Source organism: Ceratocystis lukuohia (genome assembly GCF_044167205.1).
Source record: "Ceratocystis lukuohia strain C4212 chromosome Unknown Supercontig1_pilon, whole genome shotgun sequence".
Classification (NCBI taxonomy): Eukaryota; Fungi; Ascomycota; class Sordariomycetes; order Microascales; family Ceratocystidaceae; genus Ceratocystis; species Ceratocystis lukuohia.
The window spans coordinates 1-11,941 of NW_027263520.1; the positions used below are offsets into that span (position 1 = coordinate 1).

General features: G+C 48.3%; 1 protein-coding gene across 1 annotated transcript; it reads right to left on the minus strand.

Annotated features, from left to right (window-relative positions):
- Positions 1-9,090: 9,090 nt before the first annotated feature.
- On the minus strand, positions 9,091-11,767 carry HOO65_010001 (pol-like protein; the record flags this gene model as incomplete). The annotated part of the gene is made up of 4 exons (XM_071005432.1): positions 9,091-9,655; positions 9,791-9,957; positions 10,069-10,323; positions 10,361-11,767. The coding sequence occupies 4 exons, from the start codon at positions 11,765-11,767 to the stop codon at positions 9,091-9,093; spliced, it is 2,394 nt and encodes a 797-aa protein (XP_070861823.1).
- Positions 11,768-11,941: the final 174 nt, after the last annotated feature.

Consider the following 11,941-nt stretch of genomic DNA (forward strand, 5'->3'; position numbering starts at 1 on the left):
ACCCTAACCCTAACCCTAACCCTAACCCTAACCCTAACCCTAACCCTAACCCTAACCCTAACCCTAACCCTAACCCTAACCCTAACCCTAACCCTAACCCTAACCCTAACCCTAACCCTAACCCTAACCCTAACCCTAACCCTAACCCTAACCCTAACTAACCCTAACGGCAGTCACACTTACAAGCTGGATGTACCAGGCTCGACAGCTCATGACACCTACCATGCCGACCGACTCAGACCTGCAGCAGATGATGCTTTCCCATCCCAGACTACTCACGATGACCGTCCAGGCCCAGTGGGACATGAAGATGGTGTAGACAAATATGATGCAGAAAAGATACTGAACCAGAGGACAAGATATGGCAAGTTACAATACCGAGTCAAATGGCAAGGATGGAATCAGCCCACGTGGGAACCAGCTGAATATCTGGAGAACACCATCGCACTGGAGGAGTGGAAGGAAACTAACACACAACAACCGGAAACGAGAAGGAGAAGAAGGAGGCAGATGTAAGGGCTGCGCCTGGAAGGACACGCTGGCCAGCCCCACTATAGAAGACCCACCCCGCAGAAGGGACTATAAGAACCTTCCTCACCAACTAGCTAGTTTAGAGTAGTTTCCCTTTCCTTTCCTCTTTAATGCGTAATCTTTGACCATCTCCGAACTTGCTTATACGAACATCTGTAGGCTAATCCGTGACACTGAACTGATCTTCCTTGAGGCCAATGGCTCCAGCTGGCCTGACAATGTCAAGATCTCATACATGGAGCAGGGGCTGTCAGCAGAGCTTGCAGACAGAATGGTATCAACAAAGGAGTACACCTCCTTCATTGAGTACAAGAAGGACCTGCTCATGTTGGGGGCTAGCTTAGCAGCTAGAAGAAACAGAGGGTCAGGAAACCGACCTCAGCCACCTTGACCAAGCACCTGGAGTAGGAATGACAAAAGCCACACCAGAGGCGCTGGAGACCAAACCAGGTCTGCCTCTTCATTGTCCTCCAGCCAAAAGAGAGCACACTGGGTCCCCAAGGAAGAGATCAATAAACACCACCAAGAAGGACACTGCCACCGCTGTGGTGCTTCAGGGCACAAATCAGCTCAATGCCCTTACCTTCCAGCACGACCCCCAGCTGGCTCCTCAAGGCCTGTCAGAAAGGTAGAGGAAGTGAGCCCCGAGTTAGACGAGTCCTCGGATGAAGAAGACACCCCTTTGGAAAACTAGATACCTCTGTGCAAAGTCGTGTACAGAGGTCCAAGGAGGGGCCCAAACAATTCGTGTCGAACTGGGAAAAGGAGGACAAGGAACAGCCACACAAGAACCAGGCTATAGAGGTGGACATAGTTATTGATGGGAACCTCCCATCCATCGCCTTAATAGATACTGGCAGTGCCTCAACCTCTATGATCAGTGAAAGAATTGTGACAAAGAACAAGCTCCCCATGCAAAGGGCCAGGAAACCCTGTAGCCTGACCCTGTTTAACAGCACGAAGCCCACTATCTCGGATCAAATTGCCTTTTTCGAAATAGATGTAGGTGGCTTCAAAGAAAAGCACGCTGCCTGGGTTATCCTGAACCTAACAGATGAAGTTCTGATTGGATACCCATGGCTTAAGAGAAATAATGCAGTAATTGACTGTGAAAGAGATACAATCACCTTCAAAAGTAGCGACATCACAGTCTGTGGTAGAAACACCACAATGCTGGCCAAACCTCAGTTTGTGAGGAGGCTGCAAACTTTTGAATGGTTGATCGAAAAAGATAGCAAAGACCACAGCATGTACAAGGCCAAAGTTTTCAGAGCTACAGTGGAAGACATCAACAAAGCCCTGGACTGCCTCTACCAAGACCAACTACCCACAGACCCATCAAAGTGGAAAAGCAAGGTACCTGCCTGGGTGTCAAATGAAAACATTGATGCTTTCAACCCAGATGCACAATTTACCAAGCGCCTCCCTCCTCACTGTCCAGGAATGGATCACGAGATTGAGCTGTCTGTCCCAGACAATAAAGCACCATGGGGTCCTCTCTACAAGATGTCTCGCGATGAACTCCTGGTTCTTCGCCAAACGATTCTGACATTGCTACAGAAAGATTACATATGCCCAAGCAAGTCCACAGCCACCATGCCAATTCTATTCGTCAAGAAACCAGGTGGTGGTTTACGCTTCTGTGTGGACTACTGAGCTCTCAATGGAGTAATGATAAAGGACTGTTACCCACTTCCCAACATCACAGAGACCCTGCGCAATGTCTCAGAAGCAACCCTCTTTATGAAACTGGATGTCATCTCTGCCTTCCACAACATTCGGATTGCCAAAGGAGATGAGTGGAAAACAGCTTTCAGGACTCGCCAGGGACTTTATGAGTGGCAAGTGATGCCATTTGGACTGGCCAATGCACCTGCACACTTCCAGAGATTCATTAACAGCCTGTTGCGACCATATCTCGATGTTTGGGCCTCTGCGTATGTTGACGATGTTCTTATCTTCACAAATGGAACCCCAGAAGATCACTACGAGAAAGTCAACACAGCCTTGACCTGTCTGCGAGAAGGAGGCCTGACTGTAGATATCAACAAGTGCGAGTTTGCAACTCAGGAAATCACATATCTGGGATACATCCTATGACCTGGTCAAATCCTGACAGACCCAAAGAAAATCTCAGCGATCTCAGAATGGGAAACACCAAGTTCTGTACAGCATGTGAGGAAGTTTTTAGGGCTTTGCAACTTCTACCAAGGATTCATTGACAACTATTCTGAAGTCGTCATGCCACTTAATGCCCTGGTAACAACGAAGAAAACATTTTGCTGGAATGAAGCAGCAGATGAGGCATTCAGGAAACTTAAGCAAGCCTTCACCTCAGCGCCAATCCTATGTAGTCATGACCCAGAATTGACAACAATAGTGGAGGCAGATGCCTCTGGGTATGCTATGGGTGCAGCTCTCCTGTAGATTCAGCCAGATGGTTCCAAACGCCCCTGTGCATATACAAGCCGAAAACTGACTGCATTGGAATGCAACTATGCCATTCATGACAAAGAACTTCTTGCAATCATTTATGCACTCAAGGAATGGCGTAGTGAACTGAAAGGTTTGAAGGATGCCTTTGAGGTGGTGTCAGACCACAAGAACCTCCTACACTTTACAAAGCTCCAACATCTGTCAGAACGTCAAGCCCGTTGGTACCTAATGTTGAGCGAGTACAATTGTTTCATCACTCACCGCCCAGGCAAGCTCTCTGCACTCCCTGACGCCTTGTCACGGCGTGACATGCCAGAAGGCCCAGACGACGGTCGATTCGAGGAACGAAAGCAACAGCTGCTACAATCCCAGAGAAACGGAGTTGATGAAGTGCTCAAAGTGAGGCGTACCGACAGCCAACTTCTGATTCCAAGCGAAACCACACCCCCAGATTCACTGCCAGAGAAAATGAAGAGCATGTGGTCCAAGGCTATAGACAACGACAAGGATCTTGAACAAATCAGAGCCTGCCTGATGGCGAAAGACAGCCAGTGGCCAGAAGATCTCAGACACAGACTGCGTGTGGGCGTCAGTGACTGCTCCTTGGACGACAAGATGCAAGTACTGTACCGAGGCCGATTTTGGGTCCCCAATTCAGAACCCTTGAGAACAGCATTGATGCAAGACGTTCACGACTCACCTACCCTCATACACCCTGGAAAGAATGTGCTATATACAGAACTGGCTCGTATGTTCTTTTGGCCCAACTTTGTTGCAGATGTACGACGATTTTCGAGAAATTGCCAGGTCTGTGGAAGCACAAATACTTGGCGCACTAGCAAAGAGGGCTTGTTGAAACCCCTGCCTATCCCAGATCAGCCATGGCAAGACATTGCAATTGATTTCATTGGCCCACTGCTAACAGCGAAGAAAGGCGAGGAGGAATTCACCCACATACTCACCGTGATTGACTGCATGTCGAAAGGAGTGCTCCTAATGCCAATGAAAGCACTGGATATGGAAAATGTGGCTGATGCTTTCTTCCACAACTACTACAGGCACCATGGGCTACCAAGATCCATACTTTCAGACTGAGAATTCATCAACACAGCTTGGAAAATGATTTGCACAGAACTTGGAGTGGAAAGGAGGTCAACAACAGCATACCACCCAGCAACTAATGGAGCTGTTGAGAGGATGAATGCTGAGGTCAAGTCTAAACTTGCTAAGCTTGGTGCCCAAGGACCACATTGGTTGAAGGCTATCCCAATGGTCGAGTTTGCTCTCAATGCAACACCAAGCAGTGCAACCCAAATATCACCATTCTTCCTCAGTCATGGCTATCACCCCAAGACAATTGACCTGGAACCCCCCCAGACACCGCCACCAAACCCTGATGGCCCGCTTGGCCAAGCAAAACGAGTTCTGGACAAGTTGAGGACTGCTCAAGACTGGGCCAAGGCAAACCTTACCATGGCTAGAGCTACTATGGAAGAAGCCGCAAATGAGAAACGAAGGCCACACAGAGACTACCAACCAGGTGACTGGGTTTGGCTGACACTGCGAAAGGAGCATTTTGGACCAGGACTAGGACGTGGACTACAAAGCAAACATATCCGCTGCAAAGTGAAAGAAAAGGTTGACAGTCACACTTACAAGCTGGATGTACCAGGCTCGACAGCTCATGACACCTACCATGCCGACCGACTCAGACCTGCAGCAGATGATGCTTTCCCATCCCAGACTACTCATGATGACCGTCCAGGCCCAGTGGGACATGAAGATGGTGTAGACAAATATGATGCAGAAAAGATACTGAACCAGAGGACAAGATATGGCAAGTTACAATACCGAGTCAAATGGCAAGGATGGAATCAGCCCACGTGGGAACCAGCTGAATATCTGGAGAACACCATCGCACTGGAGGAGTGGAAGGAAACTAACGCACAACAACCGGAAACGAGAAGGAGAAGAAGGAGGCAGATGTAAGGGCTGCGCCTGGAAGGACACGCTGGCCAGCCCCACTATAGAAGACCCACCCTGCAGAAGGGACTATAAGAACCTTCCTCACCAACTAGCTAGTTTAGAGTAGTTTCCCTTTCCTTTCCTCTTTAATGCGTAATCTTTGACCATCTCCGAACTTGCTTATACGAACATCTGTAGGCTAACCCGTGACAGTCTCGTACAAAAATGGAAAATTGCAACGCATAAAGCATCCCGACCGATTAGATTGTCCCCATTCAATTCCAAGGATCCTGTTACGGTAAACACGGTGGCCATTTTCACACTAGATGTGTCTGGCCAAAAGGAAAATCACGTCGCCTGGGTGGTCCCTGAGCTTGCAGAAGACTTGCTCATTGGCTACCCATGGCTAAAGAAGAAAGGCGCACTCATTGACTGCGAAAAAGACACGGTTACGTTCAAATCCGGCATTGTTGCCCACGGAAAACTTACGAATGCTCCAAACTTCCGCTCAACGTTGGAGCAAATTTACGATGTTACGAAGATCCTTCACACTGTCAGCCAGGACTCTCTCCATGTGTTCATGGCTTCAATCGACGATATCAACAAGGCGCTTGACAGACTCCAGAGAGACTGACAGCCTGCAGACCCCAATGTCTGGAAGAAGAAGGTCCCCCACTGGATTGATACTGAGAATGTCAAAGCGTTCGACCCTGACGCACAGTTTACGAAGAAACTTCCCCCACGGCGACCTGGACACGACCACAAGATAGAACTCACAGTGCCAGACGAAGAAGCCCCCTGGGGTCCCCTGTACAGTATGACAAGAGAAGAACTAGTTGTACTACGACAAACTCTTCTAGCGCTACTGGAGAAGGGTTACATCGAAGAAAGTCAATCCACCGCTGCTGCACCAATCCTTTTCGTCAAGAAGCCTGGTGGTGGCCTACGTTTCTGTGTGGACTACCGCGCACTGAATGCTGTTATGAAGAAGAACCGATACCCATTGCCTAACATTACAGAAACATTGAAAAACGTCTCTAAAGCAAAATGGTTCACAAAGCTAGACGTGGTCTCAGCCTTCCACAACATAAGAATTGCAGAAGGTGATGAGTGGAAAACAGCCTTCAGGACAAGACATGGCCTCTTTCAATGGAAAGTAATGCCCTTTGGCCTGGCCAATGCTCCTGCAGAATTCCAAAGTTTCCTGAACTCCCTTCTACAGCCCTATTTAGATGTGTGGCTGTCTGCATACGTTGATGACATTTTGATCTACACTGATGGAACGCTTGAAGACCATTACGAAAAGGTCAACTTAGCACTAAAGAAGATCCTGGAAGGAAAACTGACAATTGACATTGACAAGTGTGAGTTCGCAGTGACTAAAGTCAAGTACCTCGGCTACATCCTCGAACCTGGGTCCGTTTCTACAGATCCCTCCAAAGTGTCCGCTGTCACGGAATGGCCAACACCAAAGAAAATCAGAGACGTCCGCTCCTTCCTAGGCTTGTGCAACTTCTACCGCTCCTTCATTCCTGACTTCACCAAACTCGCCAATCCCCTACTACAGTTGACAAAGAAAGACCAAGCATTCCAGTGGGGTGTACAAGAAGATGAAGCCTTCCAAGAACTCAAAACCGCTTTCACGACAACACCCATCCTATGTACACACGATCCCGAGCTTCCCACTATAGTAGAAGCAGATGCCTCAGGCTATTGTTTAGGCGCTGCCCTCCTACAGAAACAAGCTGACAACTCTACACGGCCCTGTGCTTACTTCAGTAGGAAGATGACTGCTGCAGAATGTAACTACCCAATCCATGACAAAGAAATGTTGGGAATAATCTGTGCACTGAAAGAGTGGCGCAGTGAACTGAAAGGTTTACGAGACGAATTCACCATCCTCTCAGATCACAAGAACTTACTGCACTTCACAAAGTTACAGCACCTATCAGAACGCCAGACAAGATGGTACCTCACCCTGAGTGAGTACAATTGCAGCATTGTCCACCGCCCTGGGAAATTATCCCCCCCTCCCAGACACACTCTCTCGCCGAGATACCCCAGACGACGCATCAGACGAACGCTACCAAGGCCGCTTAGTGACCATGTTACATGGTGACTCCAAGACACTGAAAATCTGCACAACAGGAACCCAACAAGCAGTACCCTCCCTTCCCCCTGTCCTGAGAGAACTCTGGGTAGAAGCATGCAACTCAGATGAAATGTATGCAGAAATCCATAGAGCTCTAACTGAAGGGTTGTCCCAGTGGCCTGAAACCATCAGAACAAAACTAAGGGTAAATGTATCAGACTGCTCCCTGGACGCCGATTCAGCAGTACGCTTCAGAAACAAACTTTGGGTACCAGAATACGAACCACTACGCACAGCAGTACTTCAGAACATCCACGATTCACCAACACTATTGCACCCTGGTAAAAACACAATGCAAGTCGAGTTCGCATGTGAATTCTTCTGGCCTCGTTATGTGGAGGATATTCGCCGCTTCTGTCGAAATTGCCAAGTCTGTGGCAGCACAAACATCCGAAGAGACAGCAAAGAAACCACACTCAAAGCCCTACCCATTCCCGACCAACCTTGGGCAGAGATTGCCATCGATTTCATAGGACCCCTAGAGCCTGCACAGAAGGGGGGTATAATGTATACACACATACTGACAATAGTCGACCGCCTGACCAAAGGCGTTATGCTCATCCCCACCAACTCCTTGGACATGGAATCAGTAGCTGATAGCTTCTTTCAACACTACTACAGAATCCATGGGATGCCAAAATCTATACTCTCTGATCGGGAGTTTGTCAATGCAGCCTGGCGTCACCTATGCAAGAGACTAGACATCGAAAGACTGACAACCACAGCATACCACCCAGCGACAAATGGTGCTGCAGAAAGAATGAATGCTGAAATTAAGACCAAACTGGCAAAACTCAATGCTGAAGGCCCAGCCTGGTTAAATCTCTTACCAACAGTGGAATTCAGTCTGAATGCAACACCCTCTGCCGCTACCAACGTCTCCCCATTCTTCTTGCTACACGGCTACCACCCACGCACCTTCTCAGCACCACCATTGCCTGCAGAGCCCAACGAGAACGGCCCCCTTGGACAAGCTGAAAGAGTCATGCAACATTTGAGAAATGCCCAGAAATGGGCACACGCAAACTTGTCTCTCGCAAGGGCAGAAATGGAGCAGAGAGAGAACGAAGACCGCCGGCCAGCACCAGACTTCCCCATCGGCTCATTCGTGTGGCTAACCTTACGCCCTGAACAACAAGGCCAAGGCCTTGGACAGAAGTTGCGACAAAAACACCAACGCTGTAAAGTGTTGGAACGTGTGACACCCCATACATACCGCCTTGAAGTTCCTGGCTCACGATCACACGACGTCTACCACGTTGACTGATTGCGACTAGCAGCCAATGACCCCTTCCCATCCCAAGACACCCATAACAGCCAACCACAACCCATGGGAGTGATCAATGGAGAGAACTACTGGGAAGTCGAGAAAGTTTTAGGCGAACGCACCCACAGAGACAACAAACAAGTCAAAGTCAAATGGAAAGGCTACACAGAAGCAACATGGGAACCCATCGATGCCCTCCTAGAAACAGATGCATATAAACAGTGGTGCCAAGAAAAGGGCCAAACAACTAACCGAAGGAGGAGAAGAAGAGGCTGATATTAAGGTTGCACCTTGTTCGGAGAAAAGGAAGTGGGAGGCCTCTCACCGCCCCCCGACAATCACAATCTGCCATTGACGATCACAATCTGTGTCTGACAATCACAATCTGCCTCTGACAATCATAATCTGCCTCTGACAATGATAATCTTAGCTCTTGGTATAAGTATTCATCCAGCGCACCTGAAATCGACTGCTAGTTTAGTTTACTCTTCAATGCGAAATATTTGTCCCTAAGTCCTAAGTGCTGTGAAGATCCAGTTCCTAAATCGTGACCTTAACAGTAAGGGCTGCGCCTGGAAGGACCTTCAAGTCGCCAGTACCTCTGACCAAATAGCTTTTTAGCTCACGATGTGCTGACTCTGTCGGAGACGTAGTTCGTTGGCCGTAGTTTCTGATATTGTAGAAAAGTGTTATGGGACTAGTAATTGTTACTGAGTTGGCCGATATGAAGACTTTATTGTCAGAGGTCATCGTCCAAACCTCTCATCAGACCTCGGATTTTAACATCCTCGTGGTAGTCCTCTCCTCCTGCTTGCTGTAAGAGATCCCCATATTCTGCAATGTAGTCATCCAGTGGCCTTCCACGTTGCCGTACATTCTCCAGCTTCTCGCTGGCTCGGGCTCTATAGAAGGGGTCCTCAAAGCGTTTGTCTAGGATCTCCCAGACTTCCTTCGTCATGGCTCCTGGTTTCTCTTCCAGTTTCTCCAGATCCCGACCCACTCCTTCGTTAGCCTCCTCCACCAAGGCTATCTGTAGGGCTGGGATCATGTCCACCAGCTTCGTGCAATGTTGTAGGTTCAAAGCGGCTACTATACGCTGCTTCCAAATGTGATATTTCCCTTTGTTCCCATCGAATGAAGGGAATTGCAGGGATCGGGGCCGGAAGGCGTTGGGACTCTCTTGGCTCTGGTCGATGTCCATTTTATCCAGCGTTTCTGGTTCGTGATATTCTGATGATGATGATTGACTGCTGTGGGCTCTAAATTGTGGCATCTGCTTCTGCTGTCGGAGATCTGCTGATTTTCTGAATGGGGTTTAACTTTCGTCGTGTTTCTGATTTCTGCATCACAGTTCTGAATTCTCTCGTCTGAAGGGTTAACAAATCTGAAGGTGTAAAGAAAATGGTGTTTTCACCAAATTATTATTTTGAAGATCTGACAAATAGATCTTATTGTTTGAATGTGTCGTTTTGGAGTGGTCAACATCGCTGGAGTGTCCATTCTTGCCTTGACTCTGCTGCCGATTTGCTGCTCTTTTGGGGCTGATCTTGGCATTGATCTTGGCAGCGTCGCGCGGTTTGGGACATTGGTTCGAGTGATGGCCTGACTGGTCGCAGTTTTAGCACGATCCCCCTTTTCGTCCAGCAGTAGCAGAGGCACGCTGTTCCCTGGTTTGCCTGGGGATGGGTGCTTTCTTGTATTTCGGCAACTCAGTCACCATGTGAACTGTCTCGAGGAAAACAGGCCAAGACTTGTGCACAATGAGATGGAGGTAAAGATCAGCAAATTTAGCCGAAATGACTACCCACAGGTTGGTAACCTTGGACTTCTTATAATCTATGCCCACCTTCTGCTTGTCCCCCTGTGCCACAAGCCTTGCCTTGTACTTTCTGTCCAGCTTGACCTTGAAAACCCACTTCGTTGGAATCAGGGATCGGCCCTCAGGAGCTTTGGCGGCAGCTGCAAGAATCAACTGGCGCAAAGACAGGCTCTTCGTCGGAGAGCAGTACGTTGTTGTAAGTGTTCAGATAGACTCCGTGAGGTTTGAGCAGCTTGCCAGATACAAGGTTAGTCGGGAAGTCTGGGATGTAGGCGACATTGGAGAGTTTGAGATATTCGGTCTCCATATGGCCATTGACCGGTATGATGACTTCTCCGTAGGCTTCAATTCCGACCTGCTGACTGCCTACAGATAGCCATTCATTGCGCACCTTGCGTGTCTCTGTGAAAGCCGTGCGTGTGTTTGTAACATGGATATCAGATCCGGTATCGTAGACCCAGCTGTCTCGAAGAAGGTCGAAATGATGACGATGTTGAGCTGAGAAAGTCGTAGCTTTTGATTTCGTAAAGGCATTCTTGATATATTTGTCCGCACTCGTATTCGTCAATCCTTCTAGCCTATTCTGTGTGGACTTCGGCTTTTGGACGTATCTTTTCGAATTCTTAACCGAATTGCGCAGCTTCCAGCTATCCCTAAGCTTTCGATCGATGGTAGCTTGGATCTGCTGATTAGCCTCCCAACCCGTTGTGCGAAGTATTGGGTGGAGATAGGGGCATGCGCTGAATCGATGCACATCACCACATAGGCATGGCTTCTCCAAAGTCTTTTGCTTTGATTGATTTGTGTTTGTAGCAAAGGCTCCCTTCTGTGGCTGCGTACCCTTTAGAGCATTAATCATCTGGTACATCAGTCTGAAGTTGACTAGAAGATCTCCAAAGATGAGGTTTTCACCTTTTAATTGGTCACTAACCACTTCTTCGACCCAGCCAACTGGTGCGATAGGGCTGACAGACGATAGCAGTGCTTCGACTGCGCTGCTGTTCTCTGCTTCTGGCAGTCCAAGATTTGCGAGATTCGTGTGTGCTGCCAGCAAGTTGTCGAGCCATGTTTCAAGGCCCTGCTTCTTTGGTGTCTGAAGAGCCTTCTTCCAGGCGTCACGTGCCTGTTTATTCTTCACAGCAGGAGACAATTTGAAGCGATGGTGTAGAGCAGCGACTTGGTCTTTGACTGTGTATTTGTTCTTAAGAATGAGCAGAAGATTGCCAGAGACCGTTTGGTAGATGAATTCAGCGATAGATTGTAGAGCCTTTTGCTGCGTCTCGTACTCCTTCATCTTGAAGACAAAGAGGCGATATTTCCGCTCATAATGAGCATCCTCAAGTGCGGGATATTCCGGTTCAGTAAGAAGGGTTACGCTGGCGGAGGCTGTATCACCAGCTGTTGATTCTGCTGTAGAGTCTGGTTCTGGTATAGCAGTAGGGCTTCGGTTTCGAGTAGTGACTGCAGGCTGATTTTCGGGCTTGATAATGTCCCATATGGATAGGGCAAAAGCCTTTAGCTCTAGACGATGAAACCAGACTTCCCAATCCGACTGAGAGGTCAGCATGACCCCAAATTGATGCGTTTGGGTGGACATTTTGAAGTGAGAGATACGAGGTTTTTAAAAAGGATATAAATGTTCGTGACTGTATTTGAGAACTTGCGCCAGCACAAGTGAGGCGAGATTTGTATGAAGTAAAATAGCAAAAGTGGGGTGAAATAGATGGTCTAAAGATGAAGCGATTGATGGCGAGTAATTGTGCGAATGATT